At 39.3% G+C, this 23276-nt stretch overlaps 1 protein-coding gene across 1 annotated transcript in view; it reads left to right on the top strand.

Moving 5' to 3' along the window:
- SYN2 (synapsin II) overlaps nucleotides 1–23276 on the top strand; it is a 146512-nt gene that overhangs the window by 100521 nt on the left and 22715 nt on the right. Inside the window, exons 6-9 of the mRNA XM_083488996.1 lie at nucleotides 9802–9864; nucleotides 12484–12626; nucleotides 18945–19019; nucleotides 21951–22053. Coding sequence (XP_083345122.1) covers nucleotides 9802–9864; nucleotides 12484–12626; nucleotides 18945–19019; nucleotides 21951–22053 — 384 coding nt within the window. The remainder of the gene's footprint in view (nucleotides 1–9801; nucleotides 9865–12483; nucleotides 12627–18944; nucleotides 19020–21950; nucleotides 22054–23276) is intronic.

The raw sequence follows: 23276 nt of genomic DNA on the forward strand, positions 1-23276 counted from the left end.
TCTTGGTGGAAAGCATACTTCTAAGCAGAACAGGGGGGGTTGCATTGTTATTTAACAGTATAAGCCAGTGGTCAGGCTGTCAAACTGGGCCACAATGTCAAAAGTATGAGAAGGTGCAGCTCTAGTACGCTACATATATCATGCACTTTCCTGTGGTTCCTTGGCGTGGTTTTGCCTCCATTTTATGGACTCAAGAACCCGGAAACAAAACAGCATAGGAGACACAGGCAGGAGTGTATATAAGATGCCATGACTGTTCTGTTCCCACAATATCAGAGCTGCTGGGCTTAGAGTAATAGGCTTGCAAAGGGAAATTAAGGAAATTCCTAGCGGAAGGGAAGATTATTATTATTATTATTAGTAGTAGTAGTAGTAGTAGTAGTAGTCAGTCAACCAGTTCCATTACCCACAGCTCTCTGGAAAACTAGGGAGCTGAACCACAATGCTGGATATCACATTTGAGAGGGATTGTACATACCCTCCAACATTTATCCAATGAAAATAGGGACATCCTGTTCCATAATGATAATTTTGCTATTTATATCCCACACACATCTTATTGGGTTGCCCCAGCCACTCTGGGCAGCTTCCAGCATATATGAAAACATAATAAAATGTTAACTATTAGAAGAAGAAAAACTTCCCTGTACAGGATTGCCTTCAGACGGCTTGGGGGTTGGATAACTCCATACCCTCCAACATTCTCCAGTGAAAATAGGGACATCCTAAGGAAAAGTGGGACATTCCAGGATCAAATAAGAAACTGGGATGGTTTCTCTAAATCAGTGATGTCCCTAGAAAATAGGGACACTTGGAGGGTCTGATTGTGTTGATTGCCAATACCCATCTTACCATTCCATAGTGAGGCAAGGAAGTCAACAGGAGCATCAGTGAGGTCAGCTATTAATGCCCTCAGAGCATTCAGGAATCCCTCAGATTCTATCAGTTTCAGGGAGCAGACTATCCTGCAAAGTCGCCTGTTTCTGCAGGGGGGAACTCCCACCACCATTCCAAAGCTAACCTTTTAACAAGCCATCCATGACGAAGGAGTAATTTTAACTCCTTCCACTACCAGATCATTCCCAATCTAATATATAGTAAAGACCAGATCAAGGGTGTGATCTGCCACGACTGTAAGGCCCTGATACGTTGAGACATCTCCATGGTTGTCATGGAACCAATTAAATCCTGAGCCAGTCTATATAAGATGGCCGTGGTGTGGATATTGAAGTTCCAGGAATAACATAAAAATGTTCAAGAAGAAACTTGCCTGTTCATGTTATTGTTGGGGCATTTTCTAGTTTCCATTTCATCCAAAAACGAAGGGCATTCCCTAATATTGACGAGGGAAGCCCTTTCTCATGAATAAGTACAGTTTCCCCATGACATTGCAGTTTCTGTAAAATATTTATAACATCTTGCCCGTGGAAGTCGACATGCCATAGTAAACTGGTGTCACAACATGCTCAGTATCTCATTCCATTAAAATGTACTATGCAAATGTTATGCAGCATGTTTAGTTACAAAAATCCAATTAACTGGTAAATATAACTGGCCATAACCTGCTATGAAAAGAGCAATAAAACTACTCCATAATAAAAATCTCCCACAGCAGCAAAGTTTAAACTTAAATAAACATTAAGTTAAACTAGTAATTCAGTAGTATATAACAAAAGGTGAAAAAGAAACCTTATAAACTAAACAAAAATATTATTATATAATTATTGCCATATTGAACCAAAGTATAGGTTTGTTTTTTTATTTAGTAAAAACAAAATGAACTACAAAGTACCATGTGCCATGTTCTCATGTGTACACAGGAGTAAGGAAACCCAGGGTCAAATTCCTACTAAGCCATGAGGCTCACTGGTAGCCCTTGAGCTTTTCGCTATCTATCAGCCTAACCTACCACATTGCTTGCGTAGGCCTGGCAGAATAAAAAAAAAAGTTTTCAGCAGACGTTTAAAAGTTGGCACAGAAGGTATGAGTGTGCAGGTGGAGTGTATTGGCATTTTAGGTAAGACTCAGTGGATTCCAGCATGATGTCACTGCTTGTTAACTTAAAATTTGTCAAGGCCTTAGTGGTTCATCGATTGTCATCTCAATTCTTGAAGTATATGCATTCTCCAGTTTGTGGTTTCTGATGTCGAATCATCTAAATGATTTCAAAAACAAAACAATTTTTTCCCCTGCTAAGCCATCTTCATTGTCACAAGCAAAATACAGATGGCTGAGAACCAGACCATCTATTGTTATCTTTTTAGTGCTTATAAACTGTTTATGGAACCTCAAGACTGCAAAATACATAATGATGCACAACTCTGAGAAAAATATGCCTGTGTTTCAGATGGAAAATCATTTGGAGCCTTGCTTAATTAATAAATAAGTGGAACTCATATTTGTATAGATACATTTTTTTAGGTTTTTATTGGTTTGTTGACATTGGTTTTACTGTTTATATTGTGTTGTAAGTCACTTTGGATCACTTTTGTGACTATAGTGACAAATAATAATAATAATAATAATAATAATAATAATAATAATAATAATAATAATAATAATAACCACATATTTAAAATTCGCAGCTAGATTTCTCATGATATGCAGTAAATTGAATTTATATACATTTTAACCACGGATATAAACCCCAACTATAATCCATGTGTATGACACAATGTGCAACTAGTGTGAAATTGTTTTCCAATCATCAGCTCTCCTCACTATTGTTTAGTTTTCTTTGAATGGAAAAACCAAATAAGGAAGCTACAACAGAAGAATAGTGCATATGAACTTTGTGTTGCATTCAGATAACCATAATATTTCTGACCTTCAAAAAAGACTGATTATATCATTATCTCAGTATTTAAAACTTTCCCTTCAAGCCACAAATCCTCCAGAGAAAAATGTATTTCATTTTAAAAACTGGAGGAGTAAAGTTTCATAACCATTGTTATTGTAAAAATAGGCCCAGAAGCATGACAGCTTCTTGTTCTAAACCACTCTCATAACTCATAACTTCTAGGGCACCAACTCATAGTTAGACACATGAGTTGGGCACCTGCAAAAGTAACACTAGCACTGACTTATGGAACTGTCTATGGTTAAGACCTGGAGAATAAAAACAATGCTGAAACCAGGAAATTCTAAAGTGAGAAATATCAACGTATAAAATTTAGATGCTGCAGTAACATGACACATGTCTTAGATATTTACTTTTCCGATAAACTTCTTATTCAGTTTGGGTTACTGTTTATTTTTGTGATTCCCAGGATTCTCTGGGTGAGTTGCAAGATCTGCAAGGGTTTTTGACTCCCAATTATTTTACAGTAATAGCTACAAAATGACTTTTCTAACTAAATTATGCTATTGGAATGAAAATAGCTAACCCGGAGTGAACATTTGTGAAAGGACTGTGATCTTCCTTCAATTCTGGGACTGAAAATAATTTCCTAGTCTTGGAAATTTCCTAGGCATTCTGTTCCATGTTCTTCAGTTCTAACTATGTCTTTTGCACATAGAACCTGAGATTATAGTAAAACACAAGCCATAAGTCTGACCACTCTTGTAGTAGGGACATCCCTTAGCAACTGCTTCACATCTACATAGGCCTTCTGATTTAAAGTTTTTAACATCAAGATTGCCTTTGCAATGACCTTTTCTCTTTGTATGCTGTTCAGTAATATATCTAAAGATTAAGGAATGATAGTTTTTGCTTTGAAACACAAGAGCTGGTCTGTGACTTCCTTAGATGGATATATCAAGCAGAGCATATTAGAGTTGATATACGAGGGGCCCAGATATATCATGATTATGTTCACATGTCTTGCTTTTCAGACTAGCGAGTAAAGCTCACTTAACCAAAGTCTTACCTGATTTTTAAAATCACACAGATGTTAAGTCTTCAAGAGCAGATTATGAGCTATAAAAGCCATTGGGGGTAGTGTGGAAATATCTGTATTCTTTGGTTGCTGTTATTAGACAGCGATAGGAAATAGTTCCCACTGGGAAGACTATTTTAATGAAAAGGACCATGTTGATTTTTGAAGTAAAACCATGAAGACTAATAACCATTTGCCTTTGCATCATCATACGCCCCCCCCCCCAAAAAAATTATATCCCTTTCTGTTCTTACTTTTTCTACACTAATTAAAAGTACAAGCAAACTGCAGTTTAATTCTATAAGCTAATTAGGGGAGAAAGGAAGAGTAATTATGGGTAGGGACAAAAAAACTCCAGCACCTGAGATATTTTCTGCCAGGCTCTGCTTATTGTTGTGGACAGTAAGCAGTAGAATAGCAATGAATATAGTGACTGAGGAAACGAATGTGCTGACCTTCATGTGCCAATCACACACAGAGAAAAATTGGATATAATTGACCTGTTTACAAGATAATGTCCCTGTCCGGACACAAGCTAATACATTTTTTAAAAAAATCCAAAAAAGCCAGAGGCTTTTTCTAACAGGATATCATAGTTTAACTCTTATGTATGCTGCAATATTTGCATTGCAGAGTTTAGCAATTTCATGATAAACAACCTGATCCCATCCATCTCTGTTATGAAATAAGCCCCAGTGAGTTCACTGGGTCATACTCCCAGGTAAGTGTGAGTAGCATCTCAGCCTAAGTCCCTCAAATACTTTGCCCTTGAAAATTGTAGCTACACACTGAAGAAGACTTGTTAGACTTTGAATACGTGGGATAGGTAAACAATCTGCCAAAGTATTTTTAGAAGGTATTCCGCTCATTTAATTCCATGCCAAACATGAGCGGACTCCCACTGTGGAAGTGTAGCACATCGTAATTTTACTTCTTGACAGTAGTGCTTCACAATAATCAATAAAGTCTTTCATTTGTAAGAAATCCAGCTTTCAGACAAAACACTTTTCAGTCTGGTATTTAGGAATCTTTAGGTGTTCTCTCATGTTAACAATCACCCTTCATTTTGCACAGTGTAATACAGGGATACAATATCTTTCACCCACCACATCTCCAAGATCACAGCAACCATGAGCCGCAGAAGTCAATGCAAAATTCTAACTTCATTGCACTTTGTCCATATATTCCTACTCTCTGCTTCTTGTTGCTTAACCAGTTCCTGGTCTACAAGAGCATCTTGCCTCTTATTGCATGACGGCTAAACTTACTGAGAAGTCTTCATTGAGTTACTTTGTTAGACTAACCACTGAATGTCATGTGGATGTTCCTCTGTTATTATTCTATAGTGATACACTTTCCACCTAATGTTAATGCTAATGTGATCCTCTTGGTGAGTAATGAGAGTCCCAGGAATAAATTTTCAATTTCGACAGTGGGGGCGGGGGGCGGGGAAGCAATCTGCAAAATTTGCAGTTGCAGTTTTTCAATAACAGTAGAATTAAAGGCTGCAATATGGGAATATTTACAGAGGATACAACCCAGTCTACCACAGGTGCTCTTCCCATATGCAGTGAATTCCCATGGTCTCAATAGAACCCTGTTATAATTCACCAACCCACCCACATAAGTGAATGCCACCCATTGAGCCATTGGAAGGAACTGAGGCCTGTGTGCGCCTCTCATATCTCTGATCCCTCTCACCTCAGTAAAAGCTGTTCATGTGCTAGAACCTGGCATTTGTGTATAGATCTCCCATTACTCCTAATGGCATGTGTTTGGCCATGTGTGGGAAGAGGGAGAAAATCTATGCTCTATTGAGTCTGTGGGAGGTTGCAGTTCCTCAATTTATTTAGTTGTGATTGGGGGGGGGGCGATTTCCATTAAAGACATGCCTCTGCATGTAAATTCACTCTTATTTTATATTTCCCAGCTTTGTTCAGCTATGTGAACCTCACAGATAAAGGACAAAAGTAATTTACACTAACTCAGTATGTATTAATGATGATAACCTTGTAATGTGAATTATAGGTTGGGAAGCACACTTTATCTAGAGAGGCATAAAATGAGAGTTTACAACCATTAAAATGATGAAAACGCAATTAAGTCAAAAATAAGGACATTCAGAAGTCTTATAGTACACATGAGACATAAATCTGCTGAGGATATCTGGTTATTTAGAAAAAAATAATTTGAAGAAACAAACTTATTTAGTGCTAAATACAATATTTAAAGGTGAAGCAGTCCAGCAAATCAAACACTTGACAGAATCAAGTATCAGAAAAGGTTGTTTTCAAGTTGCTGCTTGGCAATTTTAAGCAAGTTACTTGCAGCATTGCTTTGCAAGTAGGAGATAACATTGCTTACTTTGTGAAGAGTTTGAAATATGGCTCTAAATGCCAGGTTGTGGTAGATCATGCAGTAGACATTGTTGGCAGTCATGGATATATTTCATGACTGACTCCTATTGAAATGAACAAATTTGTTAAAACTTAGCATTGCCGGGATATGCCAAAACACAGCTAGTGAATTTGTTTAATTCATTCTGTGCTGTTCAAGAATGATTAGCCCAAATGGAGTTGGAAATCAGACTATTTCACAAGTTTAATCATTGGAGTTCCTTTTTTTTTTTAACTGTTTTATTGTTTGTGGACTTTTAGACCTATATTGGCTTCATGTGCTTTCAAGCCTATTCCTTCCCTGTCATCATTCTGTAATATATACAGATGCAAAAGCATGTAGTCTATGAAAAATTACTTTTGCTGGTGTATTCATATTTATATTAACAAGTTAGAAAACTATAAAATTTGGCCAGTGTTGTAATGTAGGAATTGCCAACTCTGAGCATCTGCAAAGGCCTTCATTGGTGTTCCTGGGCAGGTACCCCGGAGTCTGAATTTTCATGTACAAAAAAGTAAGTCTCTAGCCCTTCTAGTTATCAAGCGTGGCACCTTCCTGTGAAATAAAGCAGTTTGGCTGCTCCTACCTGTCTGTGAGGGGACGTGGGTGGCGCTGTGGGTAAAACCTTAGTGCCTAGGACTTGCTGATCGCAAGGTCGGCGGTTTGAATCCCCGCGGCGGGGTGAGCTCCCGTCATTCGGTCCCTGCTCCTGCCCACCTAGCAGTTCGAAAGCATCCCTAAGTGCAAGTAGATAAATAGGTACCGCTTTATAGCGGGAAGGTAAACGGTGTTTCCGTGTGCAGCACTGGTGCTGGCTCGCCAGATGCCACTTAGTCATGCTGGTCACGTGACCCGGAAGTGTCTCCGGACAGCGCTGGCTCCCGGCCTCTTGAGCGAAATGAGCACACAACCCTAGAGTCAGACACGACTGGCCCGTAAGGGCACGGGTACCTTTACCTTTACCTTTACCTGTCTGTGTTTTTAGCCAATGTGTGAAATTAGAGCTACTCCTGATAAAGTGAGTTGTTTGGACACCAGTCAAGAGGAATCCCTGGAGTCCTAAAGAGCTGTTGCTTTACCCTCCCCTTTAGTACACCTTTCCTGTTTCTGTTTTATTTTCTAGTAGTTCTTGGAATCTCTGAATTTTGCACTTCCATTTTTCCTAGCAACCAGGATGCATCTTTCCTGTGGGGGAGTCTTCTGAGATTAGGTACTCCCTAGAGGTCATTGTCTGCAAAGGCTACTACAGAATAAGGGTGGGTGGGTGCTAAAAAAAAATCCCCATCCCAATTGGCAAATGCAAATGTGAAAAGTTTGCAAAGGAGGTATGCCTCCTGCTGTGTAAAACTGGTGTCTAGGTCTTCATGAAAAATGCACTGTATAATTAGCTGACAGTACATTGCTATATAGGGACACGGGTGGCGCTGTGGTCTAAACCACTGAGCCTAGGGATTGCCAATCGGAAGGTCGGCGGTTTTAATTCCTGTGGCGTGGTGAGCTCCCATTGCTCGGTCTCAGCTCCTGCCAACCTAGCAGTTCGAAAGCACATCAAAGTGCAAGTAGATAAATAGGTACCACTCTGGCGGGAAGGTAAACGGCGTTTTCGAGCACTGCTCTGGTTTTGCCAGAAACAGTTTAATCATGCTGGCCACATGACCTGGAAAAATTACCTGCGGACAAACGTCAGCTCCCTTGGCCAGTATGAGCGGCGCAACCCCAGAGTCGTTCATGACTGGACTTAACTGTCAGGGGTACTTTACCTGTACATTGCTTTGTTGTTGTTGTTTAGTTGTTTAGTCATGTCAACTCTTTGTGACCCCATGGACCAGAGCACGCCAGGCACTCCTGTCTTCCACTGCCTCCCGCAGTTTGGTCAAACTTATGCTGGTAGCTTCGAGAACACTGTCCAACCATCTCGTCCTCTGTCGTCCCCTTCTCCTTGTGCCCTCAATCTTTCCCAACATCAGGGTCTTTTCCAGGGAGTCTTCTCTTCTCATGAGGTGGCCAAAGTATTGGAGTCTCAGCTTCAGGATCTGTCCTTCCAGTGAGCACTCAGGGCTGATTTCCATGGGACTCTCAAGAGTCTCCTTCAGCACCATAATTCAAAAGCATCAATTCTTTGGCGATCAGCCTTCTTTATGGTCCAGCTCTCACTTCCATACATTACTACTGGGAAAACCATAGCTTTAACTATATGGACCTTTGTTGGCAAGGTGATGTCTCTGCTTTTTTTTACATTGCTATATATGTCTTATTTCAGAAGTTTCTTTGTGTTTAATGGGGCTTATTCCAAGCTAGGAAGGTACAGGATGGTAGCCTATGCTTTGGTTTAGCATTAGCAGTGGGAAAAGCAGGGCTCTTGCACCTTTTAACAGCTGTATAATCTGCGCAATCAGGACCAGCAGGACATAGGTGAATTCCTATGGTAAGATGAGGGCACCTGCAGACAAGAAGCCAAAAAATAAACAATGACTGTACAGGGACCATTTTGTGTGCATTCAAAGCACATGTGGACCATTCTGTTTTTTTGCCCCAGAAGACGGCTGAATGAGGTCAACACACACAATCAGGGGGTGCCTGCGCTGTTGCTAATTTTTTGTTTTGCCATGTCTTCCACAGCAGCCATGTTGTGTTATGCTATGACAGCCATTTTGATTGCATTTTGTGGAACCTAATAAATAGAATTGTTTAATTGTATCTCCTGTTTGTGGACAAGTATGCAGTTCATACCAGAATGCAATTTAATTGTTGATTAAAAATATAAACAAGTAAGTCTTTTGAAAACAGAATAGCACACAGGCTGTGTGACAGCAAGCAACAATATTGGGAACTGGCTGGGGGCCACCAATCCAAGAACTCGCCGCTAACCACAGGCACTAGAAAATGCTGCCGTGAACTGCCATCATCACAATGGAAGGAAGGAGCTCCAGTCTTCTGCCCTCTCTCAGGGTCTCAGGAGGCTGCTGCAAGTGGGAATTGATTGATGGCTTTGTTTTATAATTGCTACCCACTTAAGAATTTACTAATTGAAAAACAAGTTAAAAATGTATTAAGTAAATAAATATGTCATCCCTTTTATTATCAGGGAATGGCTTGGTCCTTCTTGTACTTTCTGCTAGAGAAGGCCATGTACATGTTGGGAAAATGTACTGTACATCTTATGGATAAATTATTATTCTGCAGCAAGGACCTGTTAAAAAAAACAAAACCATTGTCTGAGACAAAGTTTTAAGAAATATCTGAACTCGGTGCTTTTATGTTAAGGAGAGAGAAATTATGGCCTGGAAGACAATATATTCCTTGCATTATATAAAACGAAAGGCAACTGTGAGAGCCCTGCACCATAGTAATGAGGACAGCCTGCCTGTACCAATTTGCCATATACAGACATTCAAGACAAGCTGAATCCCATCTGCCAAGCCTTCTAATGAATCCTTTATAACAGAGAAATATGACCTTGATAATGAAATGTTCATTGATTAAGCAACCGTTTTTAAACTTGTGTTTCTTTCTTTCTTGCCCTCAGCTGACATTGCCAACATTTCCTGTTGTTGTGAAGATTGGACACGCTCATTCGGGCATGGGAAAGGTGCAGGTGCTATTTATCTATCTTGAGGGGAAATGGTGGAACTACTTTTTTTTAAAAAAAAGAAAATGCTATGTAAACACTGCAGGCACCAAATTCTATAATGGAAGCAGCTAAAACTTCAGGGCAGTAATTATGCAAATCCATTTTGAGGCCCATGCTTAGAAGTCCATCCGTATGTATTTGCTTAATTTTATGCATATGCATAAATCCCCTGAGCATATAATCCTCTTGTAAAAGTCGGTGCTTTTCAAATTGAAAGATGCTTCAAAGAGTAAGAACTATTCTTAACTAAAAATTGACAAATTACCTATGCCAGAAATACTGTGCAACCGTGATATTTGTCCTCTGTTTTATATTATTTAACCTTTTAATAGTTTTATAATGAACTGGACTTACACCCTCCCATCCATTAAGTCACTACATCTTCCATCCTGTTTACCTAGTCCTTCACCTCCTGTGTCCTTCCATTTAAACCCCACTTACCTGGCTGGAAGTCTAGCCAGCACCAAACAGCTTCAGGAAGAGGAAAGGGGGGAGGTGCTCCATCCCTTCTCTGGCAAGAGGACACAAGGCCCCTAAATATGCCCTAAAATTAGTACATGAGCTACTTTTTTCATTTTATTAGTCACACACTGCCACACAGCCTACAGATATTGTAGTAGCCTTTGAAAAAAACTAAATTCCCAGGGGATGGGGCCACTCAAGCAACATACCAGATGCCAAAGACAGGAGAGAGGGACAGATTTTCTGACTTTCTCTCCCCGCCCCTGCCCCCAGCTGTTTGCTGCTGCTAGAGATACTATTCAGGTGGTTTAAATGAAAAGAAAGGCAGGTATTTGGGATTGAAGTGGGTGGGTGATAAAGGACTTGGACAATAATTCTTCTTTGGCTCAGGTTTTAATCAAAGATGGAGACGTTTCTGATTTTGTAAAATCTATTACAGTGGTGCCTCGCAAGACGAAAAGAATCCATTCTGTGATTCTCTTCGTCTAGCGGTTTTTTCGTCTTACGAAGCAAGCCCATTGACGGATTAGCGGATTAGCGCTATTAGCGGCTTTTAGCGGCTTATCGGCTTATCGGATCAGCTGATAAGCGGCTTAGTGGCTTAGAAAAAGGGGGGGAACCCTCAGGAACTCGCAAGACATTTTCATCTTGCGAAGCAAGCCCATAGGAGATTCGTTTTGCGAAGCACCTCCAAAACAGAAAACTCTTTCGTCTAGCGAGTTTTCCGTCTTGCGAGGCATTCGTCTTGCGGGGCACCACTGTATTTGAGTATTATAAGCCCTAAAACTAGTACATGAGCTACTCTCTTCATTTTATTAGTCACCCACTCCCACACAGCCTGATTTTTCAGTATCATATTTTTACATCTGGCGTTCACTATCTACTCAGCATTTTCCATTCTAAAGGCCAACTTCTTCAATCAAATATGTACACATCCCTCAGAGTGAAGTATTTACTATGGGAGGTGGCGTCACAAGTGACAAAAGATCTTGGCACTAGTTTATTGAACCTTTTAAAGAGAAGCTAACTGATTTAGTGAAATCCAAGCTCTCTCACTTAATTGGATTAGAATATACTCTGATGAACTAAGATAGTGTACTATACTGATTAAACATCCTTCTAAGCCTAACCTTTTAACATTTAGAGAAGAACAAGCATTTTACATTTGCTTTTGTTCCATTTTCAAGTCTATATCCAAACATCTTCCACAAAAGAATTTGAAATCTCATCTCTTTTATGCTGAGATCTACTAAAGTGCATAGTGAAAGACTTCATTGTATTCTATTGTTGAAGGGAAAGTAAGCTGGAGAAGTCAATATTTTATATGTAAAATTTTATATGTAAATTTTAGATGTAAGAAGATAATATAATTCTTTGAATCATTCTACTTTCATACCATTCCTCTGTTTTTAAAATATTTTATTCTTGAATTTGAAACATTGCCAACTGTCCTAAATACCACCATTTGTTTCCTTACAGAGAGGTCCTAATTCTTTTTAAAAGATATTTATTAAAGAGAGGTCCTAATTCTTTATTGTATTTTCAGATTGTCTGTAAACATGTGCTTCTGTACCCTTCATTGATACTGCTGGGTCAGTTTTACAATAAAGCATTGCTAGAAATTAATTGTCTGCATAGACATATGAGGGGGGAAATGTGTTGTAGATATTTATATAAATGAATAAATCAATAATAAGTAGGGATGTTCAATGATGTCATTCTCTGTCTCAACTTATTTCCTTGTTGTATAGAAGTGCGGTTGTCCCTCATATAAAGATGCTTGCTTTGCAGGGACACCATTTAAGGTTGGGGTTGAGTGGGTGACACTGAACAGCAATATACAGAACTGATTTCAAGGAATCCACTGAAATCTGGGCATTTTCCAAACATCATTTTCTGTCCTGGGAATAAATATGGGGGGTGGGCACTGAATTTTGATATGTTTTGTACATTTGCATGTTAAATTTCACTAAGTTTAAGGGGAAATGTTTAGCAAAAAATAATACAAACTTGTTAAGTAAGTTCAAGAAGTAGAGTTTTCTGTATAAGTAAACCTAACAGTTCTAATCTTATTCTTTTTGTCTCCCCATGCTATAAATCTATGGCTAATAACAGGTCAAGGTAGACAACCACTATGATTTTCAGGATATAGCCAGTGTCGTAGCACTCACTCAGACCTATGCCACTACTGAACCCTACATAGACTCCAAATATGACATCAGGATCCAAAAGATAGGCAACAACTACAAAGCATACATGTGAGCAAACATTCTGTTGTTTTTTTCATTTTCAGTTCCATCAGCTGTAAAGCAGGTAACAACCAGACTTTATGGCCTTGCATGAAAGTTCACCATTATCCCAGTGTGGAATCTACAGTGCATCAGTAATACTGTGAATCAGTGAGTAAAAAAATGGGGATTCTTTAAAAAAGGATATTCAGAAATTCAGAAATTCAGATTAGAATAATTCATCTTTTAAAGTGATGTGCAGTAGAATGCAAACAAAACATAATATAATTCCTGAACATAAAAACAAAACAGAGAGATTCTGCACAAAAAAATTTAAAAGACAGGGATAGCTTGAAGAAACATCCACTGGAAATTGTCCTAGAGTTATTTTCCATACAGTGGTGCCCCGCAAGACGAATGCCTCGCCAGACGGAAAACTCGCTAGACGAAAGAGTTTTCCGTTTTGGAGGTGCTTCGCAAAACGAATCTCCTATGGGCTTGCTTTGCAAGACGAAAATGTCTTGCGAGTTCCTGCGGGGTTTTTTTCCTCCCCCCCTTTTTCTAAGCCGCTAAGCCGCTTATCAGCTGATCCGATAAGCCGCTAAAAGCAGCTAATAGCGCTAATCCGCTAATCCGTCAGTGGGCTTGCTTCGCAAGACGAAAAAACCGCTAGACGAAGAGAATCACAGAACGGATTCTTTTCATCTTGCGAGGCACCACTGTATTTCAAAATAATCACAAAATCCTAAGGGGGGGGCAACTCTCTTTTCAAGATTTTTTCCTTGTGAACAGACAAGCAAATTATTATCTGTGAATCACATTGAAAGGTTACCCAGAACAGTTATCTGTTCTGAAAATTATAATGTATAATTCTCAAATTACTTGCCATAAGGCAAACCAAATATGTAAGAAGTTAGACTGTCACTGAACCAGGCTGTTGATGAAAAACTCTGCAAGACTATGCATAACTCCTTGTTAATCCAAAGGCAATGTGTCTAATTCTCTGCTTTGTATAAGGTGATGTTGCATAATATATTTTTTTACAAAATGACCCACTGCCAAGTGATTTAGGGAACATAACTCATAAATTCAGTCCATCGTTCTTATTTTTGTCTTTAGCCAGTATAAAAGCAATTTCCAAGCATGTGGTTTGTAGGTGTTTTATAAGTTTCTCTACTGAATACCTATCAATAAGTGCCTAGTTGTTATTGGCTTGTGATGACACAAAAGTGGGTTTTCCCACTGATGGCACTGGTGTTATAGAATGCACTCCCTGCTGTAATAGGAGAAGGGCGGTCCCCATTGGCATTCTGCTGGCTTTTGAAGACACACCTGTTTACACAGGCATTCCCTTGATCTCCCAGCCCAAGTCTCCAGCTTTCATTACTGTGTGTTTTAATGAGATTGTTTTATTGAGTATTTTAATTATGGCTGCTTGTAACCGGTTTATATACTTGTAGAACGTTTGGAAACCTATTTCGGCACTAGATGGTATATGCATTATTAAATAATCATAAAAATAATACTCAGGATGAAAGCAAACAGATTTTATTAGGACATGATGAAAGCCCATTTCATCAGAGGCATGATAAGTGATTCTCAGTTGTCATATATATATATATATATATATATATATATATATATATATATATATGCATGTTTAAAAAGGGTAATGTAAGGGTTGCAGGTTATGTGACAACACCATAACAAATATCATTAGCCTTTTCGGTGTCACAATATAGGTACCCCACCCCCACTTACGAACATCCGATTTTTGTGCAACCACGTTTGCACAGGCCACCGTGAAATATAAATAAATAAATGGACTGGTCTTCTCTCGCTTGGGGATGCTGCCTGAGCGAGGAAAGGCGGCTTTCAGTTAAGCCAGCCGGGCGGGAGGTGTCTTCCCCCACCTCCACTGTGCATCCACACACCCCATCTGGCAGCGATTCCGCTGGGCATCCTTCTCAGCCCTCGCCCTCCATGGCCAGCTCCAGGGAAGCAGGCAAGCTCGGGACAGGCGGGACACAATTTCACTTATGTGTGAAGGTTCTGGAGCGTAGCCTGTATGTAAGTGGGGGGGATGCCTGTATTTTGTTGGTTAGGGTCTGCATAAGAGTAGAGCAGGCAGCAAAAGGTTAGGTCCTCTTCAGGAAGTAGCCAGGGCCAATCGGGGGGGGGGGGGACGACACACACCTTTATTTAACCTTTAACCTTTGGTTAAATTTAGGTAGCTACTGAATCATTTAGAATATTATGTCCCTTTTCCCAGCCCCAAGAAGCTGTCAGAACGGCTTGCAAAAGAGTCTCACGATACTATATAGGGTACATTCGGGAATAGTTTCAGGAACAGAAATAACCTGACGTTGATATAGTGCCAGGTTTATTCAGGCAGCATTTCCTACTCTGATCTTTGGTGAAACACTTTGGCCACTGCCTAACAGAGGGCAGAGCCCACTCAGGACTAACAAGGCAAGAGAATGATGCCAATTAACAGGAACTTGCTCAGCTCTCGAGAAAGGCAAATCTTCCCTAGCTGGCAGTTGCTAGTTGCCAACAGAAGCTCCCATTGAGGAGATCTTCTGAGACAAGGGAGTGGGGCAGACCATCTTGTAGCCAAGAATGGAGGCAGATATTCCAGTATATAACATTCTTTATCACACATTACCAATGAAAATTGCAACAGTCAAGTCATATTAATAAAAATCAGGGGAGTAGCAACAGTCTAAGCAAGGCTTAGCCCTTACCAGAGTCTTCACCCACTTGTCCTGCCTCTCCTTGCTCTGCCCACTTTTCCATAGCCAGATTCATTTACAAAACACCATGCTTTTCTTGTAAAAACTCAGGTTTTCAGAAAAGCTTCCTTCAGAAATCTTATTATTGTGAGAGAATATAGATACAAAAATTGATCCATAGGAAACCTGTGGTTCTTTAGATGTTTCTGGACTACAGCTCCCCTGATCGTTGACCATTGAGCATGGAACTGAGGCTAATGGAGTTTTAAGTCCAACAACATCCGGAGGGGTCACAGTCGCTGCCATAGTTGGGTCAAACCCGGAAGATGTCCCATTTAGGTTTGTTGCTGAATTTTGCCCGAATTGGCTTTTCTGCCCAGGAAATCTGAGAGAGTTATGATGGGATCCAGCAGGTTATCCTCCCTGCCGGCAGCTGGGATCAGGGTAATTTCCTTATCTGCAAAACTCCTGTAGACGCAGTGAACTGCATAAATTGGAACCTCCCTGCTGCCCCTGAGAATTTATATGGCAAGGCAGGGGCTACAAGGCTAATGTGTATGTTTAGATGGGCTTGTTTCCTGTAGCAAGATAATTGAAAATGAAGCAGTGTCATAAAGATTATATTTCCTGTGAACTTTGGAACAAGGTCTTTATTGTATATAGACCTTGAGAGAGTTGTTAAAGGATACTGAAGGAGTAACTAATCTACATTAAATGATCTTAAGTGTGTACCCATTACTGTCATTCCATTTGGACTCTACCATTTCATTTCATTCCACACTTTACAGTCTCTTTCTATTATTATAGTAACACGTTGTGGAATAAATCACATGCTCTATTTCCACGGTCTGTTTAGTGCAGGCAGTCAATTCAGTTCTCAATGCTTTTATTGTATTCGTTGTCTTAGCTGCAATGACTACATAATTCAGTTTGTTTCCCATTTCTGTTTTATTGCTTGTTTTCATTTCAGCAAGTTCCTAAGTGCATTGAATAGTTCTGTCATGTCTGTTAGCCCAGCTGAACTTGACTCGCCTCATCCTTCTGTAGCGCAGCTTTGATGCACATTTGTAAACGCCGTTCGTCTCACTTTTTGATTCCACTACCGTTCATAGTGATCATTTTAGACATCCATGTTATTTTTGCAACATGTTTTAGAATGTTTGGTTGAAATAGGGAGGAAGAAGCTCACTCACCCTGTCCAAACACAAAGAGGAGCAAGTAGGAAGCCGTGGGAAGAGAAGAATTTCCTAGCTCTGGATCCTTGTAAGAGTAGCTGGATACAAAAGCATTAAGAACATTGATAAGAATTTCTCCTCCACTAATAAGTGCCCTGAAATGCTACAGCCCTGCTGCTACTTTTAAATTATATCTGCTTTCATGCCTTATCCTTATGCAGCAGATGTGGAACACAGTTGTCCGGTTCTCATGTCACAGTAAGCCAGACCATGGCTTGATGTGGACATGCAGGCTCCTGTAAAGGAGATCATGGCTACTTTGTCCCTCTCTGGTCAATCATCTGCTGCACTGCAGTAAGACATGCTTTGACTTAGCATGACATCTGAACCTGGAGCCATGGTTTAGATCTCCTGAACAAATCACAGTACGTAAACGAGAGCACAAACCTTTGTTAGAGCTCAAGGTTACTCTGGAGAGTTAAACCATAAGCCTGGTCTCGGATGTCGCATTTAAGCCAAAATCTGGCATATCTCAGCACAGCAGCAGAGGAGCAAAGTGGCTGTGATTCGCTTGCACAGAGCCTGGGCTTATGGCATACGACCATCATTTGGTTTATCATGATACGCAAATCAGGCCAATATGGCTTGTGTAAATGTAGCTTTGGGATCTTGTGTGAGTTGCAAGTGGAGCAGGGAGATTCAATCCAGGTTAATAACAAGAATAGCAACAAAAGACATAACAGTCATTGCCATTTTATTAGAAACTTTCCAGGGATTGGGTGCAACTGACCTCTCCTCAAAACGCAAGGGTACGTATAGAAGGACCTCTGAAGATGCTCTCAGAAGTTCAGAAGAACTCACATGGGAATAGGTTGCCCTTTAGCGGCCAATGTCTAAGCTGTGTGGGATATTTAAGGTTAATACCAGCACTTTCAATTGTGCTCAGAAATGGATCAAGAGCCAATAATACCATATGGTGATTAAAAAATGATGGTTCTTAGGACCATATAATGTTTTTTTTTTTCTAAACAATATACCCACTGTTAAAATTATTTATGTTCTACAGCAATATTGTCACTGTTCACAAACCATGGCCTCCAATACAATGGTAGATTTAAACATATTTTTGTAAGAAGTTGTTGTGTAGTTAGTTTTTCTATTTCATACTTGTACATTATTTTCAGTTATAATTTATCAAGGGAAGGGGGGTGTCTAGCAGAATATTACAAACTGAGGGTTCGTCCAAACTTCCACTTCCCCCCAGGGAAACCCAATCTTTATTGCTGAATCAGAAATGCATCAGAAGTATAGGACAAGTGGAAAATCTCTTGGACCTGTGCTTTCTAAGCATGGGGCAAGCAGCAGTGAGGATGAGCCCTTAGAGACAATTTCCTTTGACTTTCACAGTTTAATCAGAGTTAAAAATGAACTTGGTCCATTTACTCTAGATCAGCATGAAACTTTTATTACGCTTCACGTGTTCAGATATATTTAGTCAATAGCTTGATATTCTACAGCTGGTTTTCATTTGTGAGTGTGCTTTTAACACAAGCACAGAATATTGAAGGGCCACTGCAGGAAATATAAGCTATTTTAGAGTTTTAAATCTACTATCTAAATATCTACTGTAATCTTCTGTAGTGTTATGTTGTAGTAGGTAGAGAACTCGCATTATAGGTGACTATTATATGCCAGTTATCAGATAACTAAGATATAGTATGGAGTCAATCCAAATACCACAACTCCTGCAAATGTTTAGAGATTCCTACATATGGATATGAATATAAATGCATCGCTGTTTCAAGGAAACACCATGGGGTGAAAAGGAAACAAACACAGCAGGAACAAAATTGCACTCATGTTGGATTTTCTCACATTACCTTGTCTTTCTCCAAAACCAATATACTAAAGGCATAAATTTATGTATTAATACGGAAAAAACACACTGTTCTAAATTATAATCTGTTCTATAGATTCAGACCTCACAGCGTGATGATGAATAGTAAACCTCTGTATAAAGTCACATAATTATTGTTACAGAACACAAATTATGGGTCAAGCCCATGTTACTATTCTGCATACAGCAAAGAAGTTCTCACTTTTAGCACAGCTGCACTAAGTTCAAATTCATAATTTCATTCTTTTTTTAAAAATATAACTTATCTGAGTCAGGAAACATAGCTATGGGTTGGTTCAGTACACAAATAACATTTATTTTCATGAGTGTCTTCTTTCCTGTACACATCAGATTTAAATGCATTTATTTATTTGGGGAGGTAGTTGAATATAATGTTTGTTTCATTTTAATCTTTTTGGAAGTTCCTTGGCATGCTATTTCTTTTTTTAAAAAACCCCTCAAAAGTTAGCAATTAATAAGCTAATGATAAGAACAAAGAGGTTGGTGTGCTGCTTGCTAAAACTTTTATATTTCTCCACAGGAGGACTTCAATATCTGGAAACTGGAAGACAAACACTGGATCTGCAATGTTGGAACAAATTGCCATGTCAGATAGGTAGATGAGTCTTGATGCAATAAGAATTCATGGATGTGCCTAATTGGAATAATAATAATAATAATAATAATAATAATAATAATAATAATAATGGGAATACAGCTGAAATTATTAGAAGTGTTGTGGTTGTTGTATGTGCAGCACCAGCATACTTTTGCTAACGTTGCATCTGCTCAAAGTTTGAGTGGATGAAGAGCAGACATTTAAGGGAGAAACTAGCCCTTTAATAGATTCTCTGAGAATTCATTATCCAAGAACTTCTATCCTTCTCTTTCAGCTTTTGCTTTCCATTGCCATTTATCTTCTTACTTGCATGGAAAACACTGAAAAATTCTTTTTTAAAACACTGATAAACTGTTTAAAATCAACATCAACCTGATACCAATAATGTTAATGTTTCCCCCCACTCCATTCACCTTGGCCCTCTTCAGTCATTCTCTACACATACAATGCATGGGTGGAGAAAGAGGGTAATGGAACGAGTCTCAACTTCATGTGTCCTGCTGGCCTTCCTGACATTCATGTGTATAAGCTATGTGCACATAAGTCTGCCTTTTGAGATCTTCTGCAGAGAGGGTTGAAAATTCTGCTGTCCGTGCACCCCATTGTTAAGCTCTGGGGGGGGGGGGGGTCCTATTCAGGTCACAATGTTTCAGGACTTCAAGATACTAGATTATCAGCTTTGAAAGAAGAAACCCAAACATTTAGAACAGCTAGTTCATGTTAACAGCTTATAACAGTAGGTGTTCTATGCTCCAAGGCAAAAAACAAGAGTTTTCATGCATGACTTTATTAAAGCAAGCTTTAAAATTTCATATCCGAGCTTGTCAACTATAACACAGTCAATTGCAATTGTTCAGATGACAAACATAAGTGAGATGCACATCATTTCCTGAAAGGTGGAAAAAGGCATAGCTTCCAGAAAACAGTAAAGTGAGAAGATTATACTTCCACATCTTGAAAGTTTATTATGAGAAATGTTGACCAATTTATTCCTACCCCTTTTATTTTATTTTTTATAAAATATTTATTAAGGTTTAACATAAAACATAAGTTTACACAAAACATAGGTTTGCACAATAGGGTTTACAAAAATCATAAGTTTACAATATAAGAAAATTTTTAAAAAACTTAACAACCTAAAAAGAAAGAAAAAAGAAAGGAAAAAAAATCACATAGAAAAGATATATAGACAAGAAAGAGAAGATAGTAGCTAAATAAAAAAAGAAAAAAATGAGATTTAAAATAAAACCCATCTTTCAATAATCTTTCAGCTCGTTTCCTTATTTCATTGACCTCCTCACACCTCTCCTTTTGTATTCCCGTTTAAAAGTCCTTTCAGCAAATCCTTACCTATTCCTACCCCTTTTAGAGGGCCAAACTAGAGGTTACATAAAAGATGTATGGAATAGTTTCCCAATATATATATATATTTAACTGAAATGCAGGAGAAGAGGCTGTTGAATCCCATTCTTCCCAGCCATTTCTTCTCTCAACTTCATTCCCGCCGCCCACCAGCTGCTTTCCACCACCACCAGGACAATTATAAACTGTAGTTTGGCCCTAGAGTGTGAGAACAAAGGAGAAGTACCCTTTTGCCAAAGTGGCAAAAATTGGAAGTGGCCCCTTTGGCGTATGTTAGAAATTGTATGCTTTGGATCTGCATTAGATTGCATCTGTCACATGCCTGACTCCTAAAAACAACAACACTATGCATACATGTTTTTACTGAGCAGCCTTTAGGCTCAAGGCAAGCCTTCTGTTCTCAGTATTTGTTTCCATGTGTGGCTGTTTTTTCAGCTTTATGCATTGTATATGAAAACTGACTTCAATAAGATCTTCTGAGTGTTTCTTTGGTTTCATAGGAATAGCCTTTAAAAATAAGGTTCCTTTGTTTGGTTTGGTTTTTCTCCAGATTTACCATTAAAAGAAACAACACTTCTCCTAGATTCAAGAGACTATAGCACTTTACAGCAAGAATGGCTTATAAACAAATAAAGCCAATTATGATGGTCAGCACTTCTACAGATGTTGAATTTGACATGCATCCAAGAAACAACTTCAGAAATGAAGTCATACGAGAAATAAGCCACTCCTTTCATTCCACAAGATTTCATCAATAATAGTTCAGACCATTTTTGCAAATGTCTGTGCTTAGCTTTTTTTATTTAAAGAAAAACCATTCTACTAGAGCAGATTTCAATTAGTAACAAAGATAGATAGCAGCATAACCAGTGTGGTGCTCTACAGATGTTGTTGAACAACCGTTCACATAATCCTTGACCATTGGCCATGTTGACTGAGTCTGATGAGAGCAATTGTCCAACAACATCTGGAGGACACTTCTTTGTCTGTCCTTTAAGGGTATTCAATTCAAAGCACATCGCGTTGGTTTGGGTAAGTCTGACTTCCAATCAAGCAGTGTTAGCATCACAACCAATTTTCAGGCTGCTTACCATGTTACACAGTGGCAAACGCCTGTTTGACCACATGTACATGCACCAGGGACCTTCAGTCAGTGCTAATTATGGCTTCATGTGCTGATATGTTAGAAATGACCAGGCTTTGCTGTTTGCACATGTTGTACTTTTATGGCTTGGAATATAATGCTTTATGTTACAGTCCCATTAAAAGAAAGCCTGACACTGAACTGAGGACATTAGGATAAGTGAAGTTTCCAGGGTGAGGGCAACTCAGAAGCACAACATATCAGATGAGTGTCTCAGATCTGGTTCTCTTATGCAACAATCTCCCTTAATGAGCAATTTGATCATCAGAAATATTTGGAGAAGGTTATATAAGAGCTAATGTGGTGATGATTTGTATTAGCACCAAGGCATGGTTACAATCTAAATTCAAACTAATATAGCTAGATCACTGTTGTGACAAGATCATGCTTTTGGCTAAAGTGAGCTTCTTTTCGCATTCCAGGTACAAGCTTTGGATTGACAGCTGTTCAGAGATGTTTGGAGGTTTGGACATATGTGCTGTCAAAGCAGTTCACGGCAAGGATGGGAAGGATTATATTTTTGAGGTGTGGTATATGCTTTTCCTCTGCCAACACTGTTTTTGTTGTTGCTGCTGCTGTTGCTGTCAGATAATAAGGAAAACCTCTGCTCCTAAAGATTCCACAAATGTTCTTTAATTCATGCAAAGCACACACCACTTTGGACTACTTAGCAAACAGACTAGGATGATTTTGAAGTTTGGTAAGTCCATCTGCCCAAGGATGCAGACTTTGGCTTTGGTCCAAAGTTTTCTAGTGGGAGCAGAAGGACACTTTACTCACATGAGTAGATTTTCACAGGTCTCCTCCCGATGCTGCACCCCATTCCCAAGGCTCTCCCAACTCTTAGGAGCAGTTTTCTCAATGAGGCACTTGGGCTGTAGCAGGAACAAGAGGTCAGGAAAGCCATATTCCTTCAGCAGAAAGTTGCTAGCAGTTCTTAGTGTCCAAGCTTTTATTTTAATAATGTGATTTACATAGTCTTAAGGCTCATCACAGTCAGGGTTCAGGCTTTGTTAATAATGATGATGATGATGATGATGATGATGATGATGATGATTTATTTATACCCTGCCCATCTGGCTGAGTTTCCCTAGCCACTCTGGGCAGCTCCCAATCAAGTGTTAAAAACAATACAGCATTAAATATTAAAAACTTCCCTAATCAACCTTGGTCACCCTGATCAAGAGGACAGGGGAGAGTGACCATATTATTATTACTTGATCTCTCAACAGCTTTTAATGTCATTGACCATGAGATCTTCGTTTACCAGCTCTGTGGAAATGGGAAACGGACACTGTTCTCCCTCCAGGATTGGTTTCATTGGATAGCATTGGATTATTGTCTCAGAGCCCCTGGGTGTCATGGGGTGGGGTGTCACAGGATACAGTCCTGTCCCTAGTGCTATTTAACATCTACATGAAGCCACTGGTAGTGGTTATTGGGAGTTTTTGGTGAGGTATCATCAGCAAACTGGGTTTGCTGATGATACCCAGCTTTATTTCTCTATAATGTATGAATTAAGAGAAGCTGTGCAAGCCTCTCCTATGCCTAGACTTGGTGGTGGGCTGGATAAGGGCCAATATCCTGACTCAATCCTGACTTTGCTTGGTGGGTTCCTTAATCTGAACAATTGGGCAATGACCTACTTTGCATGGTGTTGTTCATTCCCATAAACAGTAGGCTCCATCTTAAAATCACATTTTCTCTGCAACAACATTGTTGAGTAGGTTTTTAAATTTCACCATGAA

The sequence above is a fragment of the Podarcis liolepis genome (genome assembly GCF_965112155.1).
Source record: "Podarcis liolepis genome assembly, chromosome: 2".
NCBI lineage: Eukaryota > Metazoa > Chordata > Lepidosauria > Squamata > Lacertidae > Podarcis > Podarcis liolepis.